The sequence below is a fragment of the Corvus kubaryi genome, unplaced genomic scaffold (assembly GCF_017639235.1).
Source record: "Corvus kubaryi isolate FWS band 111438036 unplaced genomic scaffold, C.kubaryi_AGA036_p1.0 37216, whole genome shotgun sequence".
Lineage (NCBI taxonomy): Eukaryota > Metazoa > Chordata > Aves > Passeriformes > Corvidae > Corvus > Corvus kubaryi.
Window position 1 is genome coordinate 2,229,248 of NW_024581061.1, and position 23,642 is coordinate 2,252,889.

At 39.8% G+C, this 23,642-nt stretch overlaps 2 protein-coding genes across 2 annotated transcripts in view; one reads left to right on the plus strand and one right to left on the minus strand.

Annotated features, from left to right (window-relative positions):
* CLVS1 (clavesin 1) overlaps positions 1 to 4,575 on the plus strand; it is a 100,708-nt gene extending 96,133 nt beyond the window's left edge. The window contains exon 6 of the mRNA XM_042022601.1: positions 3,325 to 4,575. Coding sequence (XP_041878535.1) covers positions 3,325 to 3,412 — 88 coding nt within the window. The 3' untranslated portion in view covers positions 3,413 to 4,575. The remainder of the gene's footprint in view (positions 1 to 3,324) is intronic.
* Positions 4,571 to 23,642, minus strand: part of ASPH (aspartate beta-hydroxylase) — a 34,173-nt gene continuing 15,101 nt past the window's right edge. Inside the window, exons 6-9 of the mRNA XM_042022599.1 lie at positions 20,120 to 20,255; positions 19,177 to 19,268; positions 14,318 to 14,451; positions 4,571 to 8,801 (exon numbers count right to left, since the gene is read on the minus strand). Coding sequence (XP_041878533.1) covers positions 8,651 to 8,801; positions 14,318 to 14,451; positions 19,177 to 19,268; positions 20,120 to 20,255 — 513 coding nt within the window. The 3' untranslated portion in view covers positions 4,571 to 8,650. The remainder of the gene's footprint in view (positions 8,802 to 14,317; positions 14,452 to 19,176; positions 19,269 to 20,119; positions 20,256 to 23,642) is intronic.

Here is a 23,642-nt window from a genome sequence, read left to right on the forward strand (position 1 = left end):
AACCTGGGATGGGGTAACCCTGGTTGTGTGAATAGTGTGGGGGAACAAGAACTTGGAGACAAGTGCTGTGGAAAGGGACCTGGGGTCCTGGTCAATGGCAAGCTCAATGTGAGTCAGCAGAGCCCTGGCAGCCAGGAGGGCCAAGCGTGTCCTGGGGGGCATCAGGCACAGCATCGCCAGCCTGGCAAGGGAGGGGATTGTCCCGCTCTGCTCTGCCTGGGGCAGCCTCACCTTGAGTGCTGGGGGCAGTTTTGGGCACCACAATATAAGAAAGGTATGAGGCTATTACAGAGTGTCCAAAGGAGAAATGAGGATGGTGAAGGGACAGGAGAGGAAGCCGTATGAGGACGGACTGAAGTCACTTGGTTCTTCAGCCTGGAGGAGATGGGGGACCTCATTGTGGTCTTCAGCATCCTTATGAGGGGAAGTGAAAGGGCAAGTACTGGTATCTTCACTTTCCTAACCAGTGACAGGACCAGAGGAAATGGCATGAAGCAGGTCAGGGGAGGCTTATTTTGGATATCAGGAAAAGATTTTTCACCCAGAGGGTGGGCTGGGCTCTGGAACAGGCTCCCCAGGGAAGTGGTCACAGCACCAAGCCTGACAGAGTTCAAGAAGCATTTGGACAATGCTTTTAGGTACGTGGTGTGACTCTTGAGGTGTCCTCCAACTCAGTCCTTCCAACTCAGCATGTTCTATGATTCTGTGATTCTACAGTTAGTGGTCAGTTGAAAATGCTTTCTGCAACTGTGGCCTACTGCAAATCATCTTTTCTCTGTCATTAAATAAAGAGACTCCTGCAAGCACCTGCAAGCAATGTACAAATTCAGGATGTTTTGGGCTGGTGAAATATATATCTCCTGCTAAGTTATTACATTAGATTGTGAGCTGCATTGATTCATATTGTCAAAATCCTTTCCCAACTATCTGCATTTTTAATATTTACCATAAATGAAGAATATGAAAAAGGTATTTTTGAATCTTGTTTGGAATTGGCTGTTTTTCTGCTTTTCTATATAAAAAGTAAGTTAAAAACAAAACTGGAAACACATTTCAGTGAAGAAACCCCTGATGTATTTGGAAAATAGAAATCCAAACACAAGTCCTTTTTTTGTGGTGTCTTAGAAAATAGTGATGATTGTTCAAACCATGACTGTACCCTAGAGAGAGGTATCAGAATTGCTTATTTTAGGATCATAATCTAAGCAGCTTTTAGCAGAAACAGAAAAGAAATTGTTGCTGTAGAGCTTGGCAGATACAAAAATCTCAGTTGGATCTCTCTTCACATTATTCAGAAGGGCTGGGAATAGCATTTGGATCATTTGCCATCTTGAATTTGGAGGTCAGGTGTGTTACAACACATTTACTCAGTGCTCTGGATGTTTTGTTTCCATGTGAAAAGGAACAGCATAGGACCTGCACACAGAATTTGGGACTATGTTGCTCCCAAGGTGGTGTGCAACCAAGTGCCAGTATGGTGGAGAATCTGGATCTTGCTGTTACAGATGCAAGAATTTCTGAGTGTGTAATGAGATGAGAGCAGAGATGATCAGCAGTGATCCCAAAAGGAAAAATGTTGAGGTTTTTCACAGTTGACTTAGAGCAGAAACTTTCTGCTGTGTGCTAGCAAATGCTGCAAAGGATACACAACTTTTTATATTCATTGAAGGACAGTGGGTCAGACAGAAATAATACACTGGTGACAAGTATTCATCAGGTACTGTTTAATAATAATTTAATCTGGTAGTCAAAAAGAAAATAAAAACCTGATGATGTTGTGATTTGAATCCATTCCATAACAGTTTGAAAGCCACATGATGAGTTTTTGCTGCCTCATTCTAGAAATATGTAAATTGCCATTTTGCATAATCTCCCAAATCAGTTGCTTCTCTATATTAAAATGCAATCATAAACATTACAGATGTCATATCTGTAAAAAATACACAGTGAAAACATTTGGGCAAACACACTTTCTCTGAAAATTATGGCATAAAATCTTCCCATTGAGCATCCCGTTTTTGTTATCTTTCTTTGGAGAGTTTTCTTTTAATGAAAATTTTTTTATTATGCTTTAATGAAAGCTCCAGGCATAAGAATAATTATCACACAAGTTCTTCACAGTCATGGTATTCAGTCTTGCAGTACCAAAGGATGCAATTTATTAAGGATACTTATCAAAAGAGAGGTGACATCTAATCTCACAAAATAGCTAAACCATAAATGAACAACTGGGAACTACAAATGCATCATGTATGGAATGAGAGCTACCCCTAATTCTAAAAGCTATCCATGAAAAAACTGGCTCTTCATAACAATACTATGCACTATGTGAATGCCTGGTCCAGATGACTCTATCCCCCTTTATGAAAAAGTTCCCTTTCTGAAAGTGCCAGATTCACCCCGTGATCTTGCTCTGAAGCTCATTGTCTCCTCCAAACTGGGAGGCAACTCCTAGCCCAAAACAGAGAAAATGGAGGATAACAAATCTCTATAACAATAAACTCATCAGATCCTCCTTCCATAGCTCAGCAAGCAAACATTAGAGCACACAGACCTCAGAAAATTAAATAGTTTTGAATCTTCCCACTATTTTGAGCCCATTCAGCTTCTGTTACTGCAAGAAAAAATGATGCTCCTCTTTCTCTAGTGTTTACTCTTTTTTCCCATGTTGGGATTTTTTTAATCCATTAATAACAAAGGATAAATTCTGCTTCCCACATTGAAGACAGAAATGAATTTAAAATGGACTAACCCTGAATAAAGTTATCCTTCAAGGGTGTAAGCAGGGAGATAAACTGAAGGACTGGGCACACCAGAAGTTCCCTCATTGTCATATTAACTCTGTCTTCTTTATTGGTCTTGGATACCTCGTGGGAGCTCTGTCCTGTAAAGCCCTACGTCAGTAAAATGTGATTCACCTGTTTGTATTTCTCAAGATTTGCAACAAGCACAAGCTGTGACTCAGTCCTGCAAGCACCTGTGCAAATGACATTGCTTTCCAGTGAGCAGTCACACGCAGAGCTTTGCCTCGGAAGACACTGAGCACCAACAGACCTCATGGTATTGCAGGGCCAGGTCTTTAAGTTGCTGAGCATGTTCAGCACTATGGACAGTAGGTAAGCACTAAATATTTTGAAAGAATTTGAGATCACGAGTCACTTCCCTGTTTATATTTCAATTTCTCAAATTCCTTATGCTTTCCACAGAAAATAATTAAAAAGCCATAAAGATGAAAATAGAGTAAAGCAAAGATCATAAAAGGAAGAAGGGGGACCCCAGGGAGGTGAGTGCTTCTTGCTAGCATGTGTGTTTTCCTGCTTTCAGGTCCCAGTCTGTGGTGGAAGCTGGCACGCTGAAACATGAAGACCAGGGGGAAAGTGAGAACACCCAACCGCTGCTGGCTCTGGACTGAGCTCTCATGTGCCCAACAGAGATCCACGAACAGACTTCCACCATAGCAGAACCCCAGAGAGCACACCACACACAGACACACGCACGCACACACGCGTTTCGCTCGATAACAAGTCCTTCGTGTTTCCTGACCAAGTAACAACTGTCACCAGCCATCTGTCCGTGAGGCCAGCGCTGAACAAGAACTGAGAAACTCCTACTGACACAGGAGTCTGTCCATATACAAAGAATTGAATTTCTTTTTTTTTTTTTTCTGTCTTTTTGACTTATGACATTAAAATATTGGAAATGGTGGGACTGCATTCTCTGTTTAAAGAAACCAGGGTGTGTCAATAGTGTTCCTGAAGACTCCATCAGGGATGCTCATTTTATAGAGGGGAAGGTTATAAGTGTATTTTAAAGAAAAGCATCTCAAATTTAAACTTTACACTGTAATCAGCAAGTGTAATCTGGGTCAGAGGGCAGAATCATCAACATCTACAGCATACTTGAGTTTTACAGAAGGATTTTGCTTTTAAAAAAGAACCCCAGTGCCAGCATAATGCCGATCAACATGACACTTTGTGACTGCCTCATCCATGCAGCTTATACAGGGGTCACATTTCAGTATCTAGCAAAAATTGTTCTTAACTTCTGAAGCCCTTCTAAAACTGTCAGCTGTGGAATGAGTGTGTGAGCAGCAGACGTGCACAATTTGAAATGCAATTATTTAATTTTAATGATGTGTTTTTCCACAGGCAACTGAGGAGCCTCTAAGACATGTGGGTGTGCATGTGTGTGCACATGTGAAGGGGGGGTTCCAGGGAGACACATTGGACAAATTCAGCAGTGATTAATGGCTCAATCCAGATTGTTTCATTTAGGTCACAACAGCAAATGAAAACTCTGCAGAGCCATTTACCCCCTTCCCTCCTGCAGTCAGGAAAAAGTGTGAGCCAGAAAGGTACGCCGATTGCAGATGTGGGCCATGGTTAAAATGAAAAGGAAAACTTAGAATTAATTATTCAGTACAAGTTTCTGCTAGAAGGAAATGTTGAAGAATAGAAGAACTGAAATGCCAAAGATCAGTTTGTTATATCTCTGTTTGCTCTAGCTGCAAAGAGAGTACCATCCCCTCATTGAAATGGAAACCGGATTAAAGAAATAAAAGAACAACTTATCAAATTGCATGTGCAGTGACTTTATTTCCTAAAACAGTTACAATCACTGTACACATTTTTAGGCTTCAATTAAATTGCCATACATTGACAATTTACTAGAACAAGCAGTTGGCAACAATATATCAAAGGTAGCAGTGTAAACCGTAGATTCAAAATGAGATGATAATGGGCATAAGGGTTTTTAATGTGCACTGGAACACCCACTGAATTCTCAAGTGTTACTCTGAAGTGATGATATCATTCAAGTGGACATGGTCAGCCCTAACAGAGGGACTAACAAAATACTGCCTTAATCTACAACAGCATTTTATGCCTGCACAGGGCAGAAAGGATATCCTGCCAGATCCTATCGACACACCTGGGATTTTACCCACTAGTTTTTGTACAGAATAACCTCACTCAGACTAACCTCTTACTGCAGCAACATGTCATTGATACAAAGCCTGGCCTCCATGATAGAGAGCAAGTCTTTAAGGCAGTGGATGTTCCCAGCAAGGCAACACAGAAGTCAGAAGCAGAAGCTTTCAGGAACATTAAAAAAATAAGATGACTGAGCCCATTTATCTTTGGGGTTTCTTCCATTCCACCTCCCCTGACATCATCACCACCTATTACAGGAAACAAGGACGTCAAGTCCTGGTAGGAGCATATAGCTCCTTTCCCTTCCCTGGGCTCACAGAGATTCAAAGGCATTTGGATTTGTCAAAGAGAATGTGCTTAAAGCAGAAAGTAAAAACCCAAAGAGACAAAAAAAGACAGACATTTGCTATTACACTGCAGCATTAAGGAAGAAATACTTTGGTTTGTGATTTTTCTCTGTTAATACACTTACCCCCACTGCCACTGAACCTTTGTGATGATCTGTTACAATCACTGTTCATTAAAGTGGGTCTTCTTCTGCCCAAGAAGTGCAAATACCACTGAAATCCAATCCTTGAGGATCAAACCTCTCAAAGGACTATTTATTTTCTTTAACTGTGATATGAATAAATACATATGATGCCTTGCATATAACTGTATGAAGCCTGCATTTAACTGTAGGCTCTTACACAGACTGTGCAATCAAAGTAACAACAGGAAAGGTAGAACCCAGCACTAGCATCACGATGAGTGCATACTGTGTTACAAATTATATTGCCCTTGTCCTCCATTTCCTTCTGTAAATAAATCTAGCAAAAAAAATGCAAATTGCAATGGATCTCCATTAAAGAAAACACTTCCATTCACTTCTTCCCTTGGCATTTCCAATGTTGAAAAGCCTTTTCAAGACAAAATACCAGTTGACAAACAGGAATACCTAAAATAATATGACAGTAATTCACTGCATAATTTCTGCAGTCTGCTCTGTATATCCTCCCCAGGTACAGAGCTAATCCAGTAACTGTACCTAAAGAAATTATCCACTCTCAGCTCCCTGACAGCTGGGCATAGAATAGATTCACTTCAGCATTGCAGGAACACCTTGTCTTATTTGAGGCACTTAAGATTTTTAAATGGCCAGTGTATCACTGCACGATCTAATAAACAGTGCTACTCTGGCACACACACGTCTTGGGGAGATTACTTTTATCTATTTGCCAATTTTATCTATTTGCCAATTGCAACTGAACAAGATAAAGTATGAGCCTTCAAGGGAACAATGAAATAATCTGAAGGAAGACATGGATTTTCATAAATAAAGCTCCAAAACTTTTACCATTTCTTTAGCATTTACTCTGAGCTATAGAAACTGAAATGCAACATTAATAAAAATATTCCTAAACCATCAATTTTTGTTCAAAATGTTCTTGATTTTTTCTTTACACACACTGTCTCTATTTTAGAGAATTACCTTATAATTTGTACTGCTTGATGACTTCAAAAAGATATAAAATATAGGCTCTGACTTGACAGCTAACAGGAGATTTAAAAAACATTTTTACCCCCCACAATAACAAGTACCTTATTTCCAGTTTTGCATGATTCTTCAAATGATCTCTAGAAGTATTTTTATATTTTCTAAAGTGTGAAACTTATAAATCTAAACAGTTTTTCATTATTATTAACTGAGAACTCTTACTTTCTTGTACATTGTGTATAGTCTCATGACTACTTTTGATATGGACAACATGTTAAAACCTAATTATCTTAGCTGTCAAAAAGTGACTCTTGATAAAAGAGGGTTTATCACTTTAATATTCAAAAAAGGAAATTAAAGTGCACACTTCCAGAAACTGGTTACACTAATTTATGGTGCAATCACCATGTGTTATATGGCATTACAAGATTTAATTACCTAGTAAAATATAAAATCTGAAAAGCCTTCAGTTTATGGGAATGCAAAGCTCTTATGTGCAGTTTGCTTCAGCACATGTGACATTCAGGTCATGATACTTCAGTGCCACAATGTAGACTCTGCAGTAGTAAACCGCCCAGTACTACACAAAGAAAAACTGTCCTGTGTCTTTTGAACAAAAAAGTCAAAGCTGTGGAGACTAAGTAACCTCAATGTCTCCTTGCTTAGTGTTTGTCACTCACAACCCTCAGTAGTGATGCCCAGAGCATGCTAGCACACCTGTCCACACCCAGCTGGTGCTGCAGGTAAGGAGATAACAGCCAGCCATAATCAGCAGCGCAATCACTGCTCTCTCTCTCCTCTTAGTGTTCTTAGAAGCTAAAAGTGGAGGGTCCTGCACCCTCCATCTTCCATTAAACAGTACAGACCCGAAACATCTGCCAACTGCTTAAACATCCAACTAGTTTTCTTTCTTGAAAATAGGCGTTTTTACCATATAGTAAATTCTGTATGGCAAATACAGAGCATACTGTAAACAGTACTGGGATCAGACTACTTCAGCATTATGTCACACATTTCAAGACAAGGAAAACACCATTAGGTCAATTAGAGGATCATTCTAGCACTCTGTAGGATGCTGGCAGTGGAAGTTAATACAAGTTAATAACCTGAAGCTCTTTGTCTGCTCTGCATTCTGGCAGGAAGCCAAGTTAGACCTCATCCTTCTGCCCAAAGCACAAGGAATTCTTCATATATAATTTTTTATCTGCTGAATGACCACCCAAGGGCAGCCAAAGAGGACCCCCTGGAAGGAGGTGACCCAGACCCTCGCTGGGTAGAAAAAGGATATCACAACAGAAGCTTTTGTAATGATGGGAGAAACAGCAGCTCACCATATAATCCTGTCAACTACTTTAAGATCTGAGTCTAAAAATGTCAGATTTGCTCAACATTTTCCAAAATCACATTATCAATCTGAAAGTCACCTGCTAAGAGAACTATTCTGTTTTAGAAGAACAAAGCTTCACTAGGCAGCTATTATGCAAGTTCCTGTTTGCATTTCCAGGAAGGTGAAAGAAGGCCACACTTGGCAAAAATGAAATTTGTTCATATACAGTGTTTTCCTTCTGCTGATAGCTAGAGACACACTTGTATATATATCACCTTTTTTAAAAAATAGTGGTTAATTAAAGAAGATTTGTTCATAATTGAGCTAGAAAAATACAGTTACTCGGGTAGAAAAAGTACAAAACACACATAATCCGTTCACATTATCTACAGTGATAACATAGGGACATGTTCTATGCCTAAAGCAGCTAACTGCATACTGATTTTCAAAGTCAATTGTGTGCATATGTTTGCAAATATCTTACATGTTGCTTCCCAGACAGAAGCCCAGGAAGTACTCCCTAGATATAGAATCATAAATATTGTGCCTGAACATAGTCGAGCAGGTGACTGACTGACTGGTTTTGTAAAGAAAATACGGGCATGGCAAAAACATCTGCACATTCCTCAGTTTGAAAATCCAGACCTATTGCTTTTTGGCTGACAAGACTTATTTTCAGATTTGCAGCCAGAAAAACAATACACATCAGTGCTGTATCAATATGAAACAAAAAATGGCTTCTTTTTTTTTCTTTTTCTTTTTTTTTAAACCAGGTCCACTCTGATCATAGAATGTCATCCTTATCTTTTCTTACCCTTAAAATGTTTGTATACTTCGTATGCTGGATAAATTAATCCTATTTTCATACCCCAAAGGAGTTAATGCTCCTCTGCTCCACATATCAGAAGAAACCCCCTAAATAGCAGGAAGGGTACGTCTCTGTTGTGCTGTTAACTCAGGGTGCCACACGTCCACAATGAATATCAGGCGGTAACTTTCAGCATCCTGCCATACTTCATGTTCAAAAGAGTCATCAAAAATAAGAACTTTCCCTTCTTCCCAGTCTCTGTAAAACAAGAAATGACACACTTTAGTGTAGTATTTGAAGGGCCAGAAGCACAAATAATACAAATTTTGAAGTTACCAGAGCAGGTCAGCTATAGATCAGCTCTGAAGATGCTCTCTGACATACGAGAAAGATTTAAACAGTACAGATTGCATAGTCAAGATTTCACTGCCTAATATACAGAGATTGGAGTATGGGAGCTTTAAATAAACTACAGAAAGATCAGTCTAATGGACTGAGGGATCCTTTCCCTTCATTCTGCACAGTTACGCTCACAAAAACATTCAGACATTTATGATATATATTATATATTATACTTTTAATCAGTTGAGTCCATTAAGCTGGGAATGGGTATAATACTGGTGTAATAATCCACTTTTCTTCATTTCTAATCAGATACATTAGTGATGTACGTAAGTGATGAAAACTGAGGGCATGACCAGTAACATGGTCATATGGTTCAAAAAGAAATTACATTAAATCAGTTTGCTTTTTCTAAAAATCAGAACAATGCCTTTGGAAGGTCATGTAGTCCAAGCCTCTGCTCACAGGACTCACTGCAAAGTTAGATCCAACTTTGTGGTTAGATGAAATAGTCAAAAATCCACTAGTGAAGAACCCAAAATACTTGCAACCATGGGCACCCTATCATTTCACAGTGAAAACTCCCTTCTACCGAGATGAAAGTTCCTTCCCTGTCACTTGTGTTCAGTACCTCTTACTCTACAACTGCACCTCTCTGAAAAGAGTCTGGCTCTGTCTTCCTCAGTGGCACCCATTAGTAGTTAAGACAGTAACTAGGCTCCTCTTCAGCCTTCTGGTTTTCAGACTCCATACCAGTTCGTTGAGCTCCTCCTCCTAATCATCTTATTCATCCTCTGCTGGGGTCCCTCTAGTTTATCAAAGACTTTTTTTGTACTAAAGTGGCCCAAACTGAACACAGTACTCCAGAGGCAGTGTCTTGAGTGCAGAAGAGAGAGGAAAAAATTGTACTGTTCAAACTGCTTCCTACAAATTTATTAACACAATCCAGTACACAGCTAGACTTCATCAATATGAAAGCAGATTGTAAGTCATGTTCAACTTGGCCCCTAGGGTCCTTGAGCCCTTCTCTGCAAAGCTGCTTTCTATGCAGTCATCACCCAGCTGCTACAGCTGCAAGGTGTTTATCTGTTACCAGCTGCAGGGCTTTGCTTTTGCCTTTGTTGAACTTCATCAAGTTCCAGCTGGCAGCTTCTCCAGCCTGCTGAGACCTGGATTCATAATTTCGAAAAGAAGTTTAACACCTGGTTATACATCTCCAGGCGAGACTGAATGAAAAACAGTAAAGTTAACAATGGTCAAAGAAACATTCCTTCCTAAAGCCACTCTATCATGAACACACACTCAAGTTTTTTAACAGGATCCCTCAGGAGCTGAAGCAGCCCAAGAGGATGGATGCCCTCAGAGGGAAGTAAGCACTGTGAACAGTAACGATGGAAAAGAAACAAAGGCCTTGCCATCAAAGATGGAAATGCATCGCTTAAGCTCATTCAGCTGTGTTCATTTACAGAGAAAACAATTTTCTTTTTTCAAAAACAGGGTGAAAACTAGATTAATACTTCCAGTTCATCTCCATATTTTTAATTCAGCAAAAGCAAAAACTAACCATCAAAGTTTATAGAGTTGTGCTGTAATGTTCTGAAGAGAAATTGAAGTTGGATCAACTGAAATAATAATCTAAACATAATTTAAGCAAAAGTAGACAAACCAGAAAGCATAACATAGTAAAAAAAATCACACTGACTTGCACACAGATATCAGCCTTAAAGGCCCAGATAACCAGCCTTTTGCAGGTTTCAGCTATGATCATGTGGAGGTGTTTGCTATGACACCAGTTATCTGGTAACAAAAATGTTGTACGTCACATAGACCCTGAGTTACTGGTACCACACTAAACTTATACTGGTTTTATTAAAGTCAGTGGGAGTAAACCACTTAGAATGCTATAATATGGCAAAAAAATTCAAGAAGACTTTGGGTTGTATTATTGGTTTGGTTCTTCTGGCTTGGTTTATTTTTTGGGTTTTTTTGGAAGTTTTTTTGGGGGGTTGGTTTTGGGTGGGTTTGGGTAGGGGGTTTTGTGGGGGGAGGCACCAGGGGTGTTTGGTGGGGTGCTTGGGGAGGGCTGGGGGATTTGGTTTTGCTTTGTCTGGAGCAATTGAGGTCTAGGGGGTTTTTGAGTATTTTGTTTCTGAGGGGTTTTTTTTGTTGTTGTTGCTTTTTGTTTGTTTTTTTTTTTTTACTTAAATCAAGCCTGAAAAGAACTGCTCTAAATAGCCTGAAAGTGCAGCTCAGTTAAGGACAATAAAAACCCAGGCACTCAGATGAAGTCGCTTCAGAGGTTAAAACCCAGGATCTATCATTTGCATCATAATAGGATCGGCTGTTTTGCACAACAAAGAAAAGGCTACAAACCACACTATTAGTATGCAAATAAATATTTTTTAGAAGCCCGATGGTGTGAGAAACTCTTCGAAGTGGTAACACAGGGACCATATTCTTCTGGTCTGGTGCTGAGCCACATTGGGGTAGTTTCTGTATCATTTTCCATATGAGCTCTAGTGTCACCTGTTAAAGGTGAGATCTCAGACTGGCTTCTGCAAAATGGCTGCAACTCTTCACCTTCATTTCAAGATAAGGTCACCCTGCCTGACAGTGATGTTGGATTATGATAACTAGATATTATTTACCTACCACTTTTGTGCATTATACCCTGCACTTTACAGAGCCCGGACTTCAAAATGGCCCAGTGACCTAAAATGACCACTGCTACACAGAACAAGAATCATACAGTCAGAATAGTTTGGGTTGAAAGAACCTTCAAAGGCAAAACCTGCAATAAGCAGGGACATCTTCAACTCAATGAGGTTGCTCAGAGCCCTGTCCAGCCTGACCTTGAATGTTTCCAGGGACAGGACATCTGTGGTCCCTGTAGGCAACCTGTTTCAGTGTCTCACCACCCTCTCTATAAAACACTTCTTTCTTGTATCTAATCTAAACTGATCCTCTTTTAGTTTAAAACTATTACTCCTTGTCCTGTTGCAACCTATCTGACAAAAACTGTCCCAATCTTTCTTAAAAGCTCCCTTTAAGTACTGAAAGGCCATCATGAGGTCTCTCTGGAGCCTTTTCTTCTCAAAGCCGAGCAACCCCAGCTCCCTCAGCCTTTCTTCACAGCAGAGGTGTTTCATCCCTCTGATCATCTTTGTGGCCCTCAACCACCCAATCAACCCCAAACAGCCACAAAAAACTCTTCTGAAAGTGAAGAAGTAAAACACAGCACTGGACAGTGCTGATTTGCCTGTCCATCAAAGGATGAGTTGCATTGTAACTTCGCCCCTCTAAACAACCACGCTGGGTGGCACAGAGGTAACCAAGCATGAAATTCTCATTGTTTCTGTTCACTCTCTCATGCACACAGCAGTGGCACAGGAGGTCAGAAAACGCATGATGCTAACCTTCTTATTCCAGCCAGCTCTCCTATTGGAAACCACCAGTTTACCACTGCTCTGAGCCACCAGGAGGGAAGGAGCGGAAATTGCCCGAGGTAGATCTTCCTCCTGGCACTTTTCACAGTAGTTCACACACCTCCTCTGCCATAGGGGAAGGGATATATATCCGCCCTTTCACTGCCAGCACTAGACACACTTTGAGTGCTTCCAGGGAAAATCTCGCCCTTGTTCCTGAATGTATAGCTCTTGCTGTAAGCAACTGATCTTAACACATTCCAGCATAAGTTGTAGTCAGCTCTTGAGTGTTTTACATTTGAAATGAAGATGTCTGATGCACAAGACTGACCCAGGTTCCAGAACCTGGACACTGATATGCTCTGTGCTCTGTCTGCAGCAACAGGCAATTTTCTACTCTTGACTTTGAGGGAGTGTTAACTACCAAGAAGGTATTTAAGTTCATTCTCCACAGGACTATCCCTTCTGTCCAGGTTAAGACAAAGAAGGGTGCCAGCCTCATAACAGGTGGTGAGCTGTGGACACCTGCTCTCTCGGCAGCAGAGCAAAACCACTACTTTGTTCACACCAGCTACTAAACAGCCACCTAATGGTAATGCCATTCAGTCACCACCAATCTGAAGTAACAGTAATGTCCTAAAGTGAAAAGACTCCCTGTCTCTATATGAGTCCTCTAAGGCAACTAGCTACCTCTCCTTCCACCCAACTTATTTTGGATATTGGATTGGAATGCTGGAAGAAAATGTCCATCACTACCTAGAGGTAGGTAGTGTCAGTTGTAACACTATGACAAAGAATTAAATAAGTTATATGTCAACAGGAGTGTCTAGTAACAACATTTTTGGTTATTAACAGCTGGATACTTCTATCCTCCATTCCAAAAGATTTCCAGTTGTAGTCATTTTCAAATGTTATGAAAAAAACCCCTTTGCTATGTATTGCAGTCATGCAGACAAGAGTAGCATTTTATTTCTCAATATTAAATTAATTACATTACTACCATTAATGAAATTATTACATTGAAAATAATTCAAAATTAACACTTGTTGCCCTCAGAAGCTGCAGACAGTACAAGAATCTTTCAAAATATGCAGCTAGATATCAAGCATCATGAGAATTTCACTTAAGTCTCAGCAAATTAAGCCTGTAAGCAACAAGCATTATAGTTAATACTACATTTATCTGTGTTTGATAATATAATGCAAAAAACTTAGCACATTTTCCCATTTCATCTTTAAGGGGAGTATATGCCCTGATTGTAAATGTATAAGCTATAGCATTTAATTCTGGGCTTTGGACTCAACAAACAGAGATAAAACTGACTTAAAATTCAGTATAATTTTTTCCCTAATGGGTAAGCAATTTCACTTAAAAAGCACTTTAAAAAAATTGCCACCTGTGTAAATCACTGGGCCAAAAATTTCATAGATGTCTTCATTCTGAGATCAACTTCAACTGGAATATTTTAACTGAATTGTAACAAATAATACCAGCTAAAAAGGAGGCTTCTGCCAGAAGTACCATGGTATTTTGTCACAGTGGTGAAAATGTAGGTACCTCTAAGTCTTAGCTTCTGCCGAAGAAGCAACAAATTCTAAATCGCTCCAAAATCAAAATACATACAGGAACTCTGCTGGCAGCAATATTAGGCTGGCATTGTAAAAGTAAACACAGAGACCCCATTGATCAAGCCCACTGTTAGTTCCATGCCATAGCAGAGAAGAGCAGGTTTGTCTCCAAAGCTTCTCCTGGCACTGTTTCAGAACTGATATTTTTAAGTTTGTACCATGAGTTAGGGTACAAACAGCCTGTTTAATGAAACATATTACACATCCTGGTCAATAAAATACCCCATTGTTTGGGTTTTTTTTAATTACATGCAGTCCTATCCCTTCTTCAGTCTTGAGGAAACTGGAAGAAAAAAAAAAACAAAAAAGCAAGCAACCAACCAAACACCAATTCCCCCCCTCAACCAAGAAAACCCCCAACCAAACACTGCAACCATACCTGTTCTCTTGGGCACACCGTATTCTGCAGCCTTCCTTAGGGATCACCAAGCCCAAATGCATTCTCAGCCGACAATTGGTGGGTCCTGTGTGGGGCCAGACATGAGTCCCTGGGTGCATGATAGAATATTTGATCTGCAAGAAGAGAAAAACACATTTTTCAACACATTCCACTTCACAACCACGCTGCCAGGAGTTCTGGACTTCATTTAGTCTCATCCTTGGTGATGGGTGAAAAGTGTAATGCCATCTTTTGTTTGAATTTCAGCAGCAATTCTCTCTCATATCCTAAAGGCATTTAATACTCTAAAACATATGTCTTGTGGTGCGTGCGTGAAACCAGGGATGCATTTGTGTGTGAAAGTACATAGTTTTAATTTTACTTAAAATAACCAGTATTCACATTTCAAGCTGAAAATAATTATCTTCTCTCTACAGTCAGAAAAAGTACCTTCTTTCCTATGGAAAGACTTAAAAGGATGGACAGTAGGAGACAAAAGGCTTGTGGTCATCAGACTGGCCAGCCCCTCTCAGATGACCTGTCTGTGAAGGTTGCTGTCAGCCTTGGCTGTAGCAATCATGAGAAGGTGGAGTTCAAGATCATGAGAGGATGGAGAAAGTCAAAAAGCAGAATTACTACCCACAGCTTCAGGAGAGCAGACTTGGTCTTATTCAGGGATCTGTTGGGAAAAATCCCGTAAGAGAAGAGGGGTCTAGGACAGCTGGTTGATTTTTAAGTAGCACCTTGTCAAACTCAATAACCCCTATGTGCAGGAAGCATGGTGACCCAGACAAAATTGAAACACAAAAAGGAAGCATACAGGAAGTGGAAGCAGGGTGAGGTCACCTGGAAAGACTGTAGAGACACTCTCTGCACATGCAGGGATGAGGTTAGGAAAGTCAAAGCTCTCCTGGTGCTGAATCTGGAGATGGAATTGAAGGGTAACAAGAGAGATTCCTACAAATACCTTATCAACAAAAGCAATCCTAGGAAAAACATGACCAGCCACTAAATGTGACAGAATATCTGATGACAAAGGACATGAAGAAGGCTGAGGCACTACATGTCTTATTTGCCTCAATCTCCACTGGTATGACTGAATTTCAGGAGTGCCAGACACCTGAGACCAGTGAAATAGACTGGAGCACAGATGATTTATCTTCTGTGGAGAAGGAATAGGTTAGGGAACATTTAAACAAACTCAACAACGTGTTTCATGGGTCCTGATGGGATCCACCCATGAGGCCAGAGGGACATGGATGACATAAATCCATACACAATCCACACAATCTTTGAAAGGTCACTGCTACCAGCAGGGGTCCCTGAGAACTGGTAGAAAAGAAACATTGTTCCTATCTTCAAGAAGGGCAAGTAGGATGATCTGAGGAGCTACTGTCTAGTCAGCCTCACCTCAATCCTTGGAAAGGTCATGGAGAAAGTAATCCTGGAAACAATTTTCAAACACATGAAGGAAAAGAATGTACCTGGGTGTAGTCAGTATGGGTTTATGAAGGGAATTCTGTACTTCACCAGCTTTCTTTGGTGAGGCTTCTAGCTTGATGGATATTGTTTATCTCAACGTTAAGTCTTTGAACAGTATGCCATGAATATCCTAATCAACAAGGTAAGGAAGTGGGACCTAGATAAGTTCCTAGTGAAGAGGACTGAAATCTGACTCTTAAGCCAGGCTCAACAAGCTGTGACCAGAGGCACAAAGTCCAGCTGAAGGCCACTCATCAGAGGTGCATCCTAGGGCTCAGTACTGGGTTTTGTTTAGGAGTTTCACAGTGACTCAGAAGATGGGACGGAGTGCATCCCCCTCAGCAAGTTTGCAGATGATAGAAAACTGAATAGGAGTGGCTGATGCACTACCTTTTTTTTTTTTTTTTCTGCCTTTCATAAAGATCTTGGCAAGATGGAGAAAGGAGGAAACAGAAATCTTGATATATTTGACAAAAAGAAGTGTAAAATTCTGCACAAGGGAGGCATGCACCAATACAGGCTGATGGACAACTGTCTGGAAAGCAACTTTCTAGAAAGAGACTGTGGGGTCCTCACAGGGAGACCCTCAAAGGGTCGTCATAGTGCCCAAATTAAACAGGAGCCAGCACTGCAGCAAAACCACCAACAGCTTCCAGGGCTGCATTGTGGAGAGCTCTGGCAGCAGGTTGAGGGAGATTATCCTTCCCCTCAGAGTTGGTGAGACACCTTAAATGCTGGACTCAGTTCTGTGCTACCTGCTGTGACAGAGACATGGACACACTGGAGCAGGTGAAGGGTATAAAGGTGATTAAGGGATGGGAGAATCTTACAAGGGGAAGCTGAAGTAGTTGGGACTGTTCAGCCTGGAGCACATAAGGTTCAAGGAAGGATCTTATCAATGCATATAAATACCTGATGAGAAGTGTGAAGAAGGCAGAGGGCAGGCTCTTCTCAATGTCATCCAGTGAAAGGCAGAGAGGAAATGGACACAGATTGAAACACAGGAGATGCCATTTAAGCATAAGGAAACACTTTTTTTACCGTACACAGGAACAGGCTGGCCAGAGAGGCTGCAGAGTCTCTATCCTTAGAGGCATTCAGAACCTGGCTGGACACAGTCCTGAGCACAGGACTCCTGCTCTAATTCATCATACTTTGAGCAAGGGGTTGGACTAAGTAATCTCCAGATGTCCCTTCTCACCTCAACCTTTCTGATTCATTCTGTATCAACTCAATGAACAGGAAGTGTGAATAATGCACGACAGCGGTGAGAAGCACCTTTTCAACTGAGAAATCTGCACATTTGGTTGGGACAGAGTAGCTTTGATAAATCTTACAGATTAAGGTGTTGCATGCTCTCCAACTGTAAATAAAACCAGCAGGAGACAGTGTGTGCCTCTTGCCTTAGCCATTCTTGCCATCTGAGGTTTCAGCTTACTGGCAGTTTCTTATGACAGCAAGTGATAAGCTCCAGTGACCCTGGTGAACACAGACCCTCCCACCCAACTCTGCCACTCCGTGATGTGTCAGACCCTAATGCAATGCAAACAACTGGCTATGCAGGATACTTACTAATATCTGAGACAAACAAATCCTGTAATGCTAATATACCAGCACTGAAGATTGATTACTGTCATGCACCTTATCTGCCCATGCAGATCAGTCTGGATATGTCTGTGAATTATATCTGTGTGCTGTGCTCAAGTGCTATAGATAAATTGTTCTAAACTACCAATGAGTTGTACTATGGCTGCAATGTAAGAAATATCCAGAATTAAAATTAGCTGTGATACTTAAAGTTTACTGCTATTTTTAAGAAGAATCTTATAATTTTAAATAATATGATCACTTCCTATTGTTCTACACAGTCTCTCAGCAGCACTGAGTGGGTAGTTGATTATTTTACATTTCTTTTATCTTTGTCACTACATGTGGTGCCCAAAGCATCCAAATGGTTTGTCTACCACAGAATTCCTTATTTCCTGATTGTGTTTGTTCCCACTGCTTACCAGTCCATCAGTATGTGAATAGGGTTCAGCTGATATTTTAAATCTATTTTAGCAGTAACATTTCAGTCATGGCTATCATAAAACTAAAACTGCCCTAGGCATCTCATAATAGTCGATGTAAAACTTAAGACTTCTAGAGCACCACTTTTCAGATTATTGTACATTAATATGTTTAAAACACGTGACTACAGCTACAGCTGTAAATACACAACATTTCTGCAAACTATATCCTGGTGATAACACCAAGAAATGATGAAAAAAATAGTAGCTCTCAAAGAGCATTAGCTCTGAGAGACAGATCTGCTTTGGCTATGGATGCCACAGAGAGCAGTTTTCTTGTTTGCCACACTGAGTGTGATGACTTCTCATCAGTTATATTCACTATAACCAGCCTTTGCAACCAATCAATGAAACACCAGCCTTGTTCATTCCCACAGCAGTAGCCATCCAGTGTAGTTCTGCACATCAAAAGCAAGGGACTGGCCAAAAGATGAACACATAGTCTCAAGGCTCTGAATTAGGACTACATTAGCACTGTGCCTTTCAACTTCTGCATCCTTAATTTTGCCATGTGAAGCTACTCTCACATAGTCATTATTTGGAAAAAAATGAAAACTTACGTTCTACAGAACCACTTGATAGCTATGTTGGCCCATTCATTCAGCTGCATGTGTTTTAATCCATACAGGTCTACTTCATGATTAAATGAATTTAACTGATAGCTGGATAGTCATTGTAGGCGCTTGAAACAAATTTTGTTGGCACCCACAGCTCATGGATGCAAAATTTCTTTCCTTTACCTCCAGGAAAGAAGCATGTGGCAGCACTGTTTGGCTTCCACAAGGTGATTCTCCCTCTGTATAATGCTGCCAGGCTGGGGTAGACACGTGAAGTTTATCACAGTGAGAATCTGGCTCACTGAATTAATCATGTAAAGTTAGGTTCAGATCAGAAAAAAAACCAAAACCTCAGGTTAGAAAGGACCTAATCCAACCTCCTGCTCAAAGCAGAGTTAGGATATGAGTCAGATGAGGTCACTTCATGCTGAGGTTTAGTAAGGCATTACTCATTGTAATTGTGACCCATGGCAAATAACTACTTACCTACCACAAGCTCCCAGGAAACACATGGTAAAATGGCTCAACTAAGGAGTCCTAAAAAGGCTTCAGCTAACATATTTCACCTGGTATTTGCTGACAGCTAAAATAAGGCATATTTTTTTTGTTTTTATATTTATTGTTATCATGTGCTTGAGGCATCATTAAACATACCAAAATCCTGCATTCCTCTATATGTGTCCCTCTATTCCTCAAAATCACCCGCTCCCAGCATTAAGGATTTGCAAAAATGAAGAAGTTTGCCAGGTACCTGCCCTCTTCTGCAGCCAGTAGCTTCTGGGAATCTTTCCAACAAAGCACATGTTTTCGGAACACTTTTACAAGCATTCTCATTTTTTCTTCCTAGTGAAAATAATGGATAGAGCATTGGTAAGAGCAATGAATGAACATTCCCATTTTCTGCTTTGCAGAAAAGTAACAAAGCTGCCAAAGAGCTGACACAGAGACGGGTAAATATTACTCCTCCCGTTTTACAGATTGTGCCACTGAAGTACCTCCATGTTGTAATACCATAGCAGCCTGCACACTTTGCTTTTAAACTACTTGTGAACACCAGGCTTTCTACCATCTAGAAAGTATTATTTTAGAAGTATAATCCCTAATATGGCTGCATAGAAAGAAAAGATGAAAAATGCCACCAATATTATAGCATTTCAACACCAGGTTACATTTTGATATAAATTGCTTTTAATATTTTAGTTATCTTTCATATGTGGAGTTTTATAAGAATTTAAGGTCATTCCAGGAGCTGGGCCTCCCAGTGCCCAGCTTAGGGGCAGGGCAGCAGGCTTATTCAAGTCATATTCTTTTGCTCATATCATTTCTGAATGACAGATCTCCTCTAGCTGAAGTACTGAGGATGTGCCTTCTCCCATGTCCTCATCTTCCCTCAGGCTTTGTAGTACGCATTACCAGGTAAAGTGTTGGCAGCCTTGCCAGAAGAGGAGTACACTCATTGAACAGTTACCATACTCAAGGGACTCTTAGAAGTATTTCAGGACAACATGGTTTAGAATGAAGAACCCTCTGTTCATTGTCACAGGAGTCCCAAACACTGTTTTATCAGTTCCCTTCCTCTGTACATTGTGATTATAAAAACAGTTCTAGAAAAAACAGTGTTGCTACTCCTTATTACACTACATTACTCTGAGATCGTGAAATTGGGGTAAGAAAAGAAATACAGAATGTTTTACCTTGTTGCCATAAGGTAAACTGGCTCCAGTCTCCTTTTTCCCGTAGGTTCTCATCTTCAGGCAGGAAGAGGCTTCTTTTTTTATCCATCACAGCAAGACCCTCATCCCGAATGAGCTTCCAGTTTTTCTCTAAGGACTGTTGTGAGAGCCATGTTACTGCACTGAGAAGTTACTGTATTTGGTTTTAGTACAATTTTTATTTTTCCTCACCATTATGAACTTCATTTTTTTATTTAAAAGCACTAAAAGAAGTGTTCATCATTATTATCAAGTTGCTTTATACTCTATTCCCTTCTGACATGTTAAGGCAGGAAAAACAACTTTCGCAGCATTCTTCAGATTCAGTCACATTGGGATTGTGAGATTTCAACAATAGCCAGCCTCTTTACAGACGAGGCCTCACTTTGACCTGCTATTTGATGAGCCTAAGGGCTCTTTAAGTGATCATTTTGTATTGCAAGCTAAATGTATTGACCTTCCTAAATGCTGCACATGTGACATGGAATCATTCCTGCAACTGGAAAACCACTCACATAACCTGATCTCCAGGTATTGCAGAATATTACAGACCAAAGAGGACAAATTTAAACACAGCCCTTGAGTGGAAATTTATGATTTAAACCTTCAAAAAGGCTTGCAGAGATCCACTTGCACATGTTGATGCTATTGAAAAAATCACGTACAACTTGAAATTCCAGGTGATCATTTATGGGCACAACCAGAATGTGTGAGCTGCCTTACACTTCATACATACAAACCCACAAAATAGAGGAATTAAAATTTCTGTTCTCTGCTGCCTCAGGATATTATATTTTGAGAAATCAGCTTAAAAAACCTTTTATTCTACCAATAATAAGTCATTTTAATGTTATAGCAAAATAAATGGAAAACCCACAGTATAAAAATGGATCTGGATAAAACTAACTTCAACTTCCCAGCAGCTTACTTTTCTCACTAAACCTTATTTTGGGTGAATAGTTTTCATTTTTTCTTTGTGCTCTTGAACAAAGCATTTCTGTAAGACATTTTCAATCCATTTCACACTGAAATAAGCTACCGTATGTTCCCACACTACCTCGTTACATGATGAGTAAAACTCAAAAGTCTCTGCAACACAGAGCAGACTAGGTGATATAACTGCCCCCTTTTAGTCTTAAAACTTCATATGATTATTAGTCTTCCCCATTTAAATAAAACAGCTGCATTTTCCACTTGAGGTTTTTTACTTAAAAGACAAGTTGATCTGACAAAATAAGTTTATATTGCTAGATCATAAAAGGCTCAATAAAGCAAAGGATGCCTAGAACATGTTGTCTATAATACTTTCTCCCATTAGAACAATTTTAGCTAGGCTAAAACATATGAAAATGTGGATTTCACTTCTGTTATTACAGTAATCTCTATTAAACAAATTGGGTTTTTCTCTCACCTATCAAAAAATGGGGAAGAACACTTATTTTTCCTGGTGCATTCACATTATTCTCCCTTCATTGATGGTTTCTGTAACATTCATTTAACAGTTAGCATTAAGTAAAAATTGGGGTTGGTGGGTTTTTTTAGAGTATCTTTGGAAAACTGACTTTTCCAAAATGTAGGGTACAAAAACAGATTGAAAATTTCCACCTAATCGGAGATGAATGCGAGAACAGTGCTGCTACTTATTCAGCACTATCTTATCTACAAAAGAAAATGCCAGCTTGAGTACCTGGTTTTGCACTGGCTGGAGAAGAGAAAGAAAAGAATAACCTACACTCACACCAGCCTCAATTTAAAGTGATATAGAGCAACGAAACTGGAAAACTTTAAAAGATATTACAAGTTTTTCTGGGCTTCCTCAAACTCATCCTACTCCCTCAGCTGAAAAAAGGTCAGAGGGATACCCACAGACAAGATGACGCATGAAGAGCACTGGTGGTGCAAGGCATTGTAGGCAACAGCTGCTTTGTCACCTCTACTCTCAAGTGCCACAGGTTGAAGGTTAACCTTTGAAGGTAAGTGTTCATCCTTGTGTTTAAAAGCTCCTTCCCGAATGAGTTGGATACAAATTTATTTGAATACATCTCATCAATTTTGAACTAAAACCTCAATGGTTTTAGACATAAATTGCCCAGAAATCAATAGGGTTTCTGTCCTAAAAACCTAGACCCCATCTGTACAACACATGGATAGTGCTTTATAATGAGCAACAGACAACTCCTAGGGAGAAACTAAGTGGGGAGTTCAAACACCGCTCAACCTTGGTCTCCCTGATATTACAGACTCTTAGGGGTACCTTGAATAGTAAGAACACAAAACACCATTAAAGCATAATGACTAAGTCCAGGACTTGGACTTACAGCTTATGATCCAAGAGCTGGTATCTACAGAAAAAAAGTCAAATATACTTATGGCTCCATGATATTTAAGGATTCAAGCTCCAGGTTAGAGCAAAAAATTCATATTATATTTGGTGCAGTATCCTGATTACAAGTGAAAAATCAGTAGGCAACCAGCACTGGGAGCATATGTACTTGTTTGCTAGCAGCTGATTCCCATAAACCTCCATATGGCTTTTTAAATACAATTCCTAACAACAATTGAAGTTTACAGTTGTTGTACATCTGGCAGTAATGTAGATTTTATTTAAATAGGGAGTTTTTAATATTGGTTTATTTTTATATGAAACTATTATATTGAAAGTATCCTTACTCTGGGCTGTCAAACCCTTTCAGTGCATGGTTATAAATGACACAGGAAGAGATTAAGAGGTTGCTACCCCTCATGTGAGGCATAACTACTGACCACACATCCATTTTAATCCACTGAACTGTAAAATAAAATCATGGTGAAGAGTTTAATGTACTTCACTTTGTTACTGAAACAGAACAGGAAAGCATTCACAATCAGTCACCACATCTCCACTGGGTAACGCTGACAACCTCCAAGCAAGGGGCACTGTTTTAAACCGTTCAAAACAGATTCCTTGCACCCATTCAATCACTCACAGTGCTTAAACATCAGCACTTGTATGCATCCTTTCAACACAAGTCTCCCCTTAAAGCATCCAACCACACTTTAAATACACATTTCAATTTAAATTCTCCTTTAACTATGAATGTTTAGCTATTATTACTTAATCCATTAAGGCCCAACTGTCAGCCTATGGAAAGCTATAAACATGTACTGTTGCCAATACCTTCATTGTCTTTCTGCACTTTTCTTGCTGCACTTGGAATTTTAATTAATAAAATCTAAGCCATCAGAGAAAACCAACAATACAAGATCTACTTTAATCAATCAGCTATTCACTGGAGTAAATTATTGGCAAAGCATCCTCTGGGTCCTTTCCAAAAGTGAGAGGACACAATATGCAGAGAGGACAAAGTTACTTAAGTCATTGCCTATGTATTAATTTCAGACCAGTGAAAAGTCTCTAGGCTCCAACACCATTGTATTTCTTTTATTATTTTTCAAATGATCACCAGAATAGAATAATGCTATGACTGAGGTTCTACAGAAGGTACTGGAGAAAGATGCAATGACT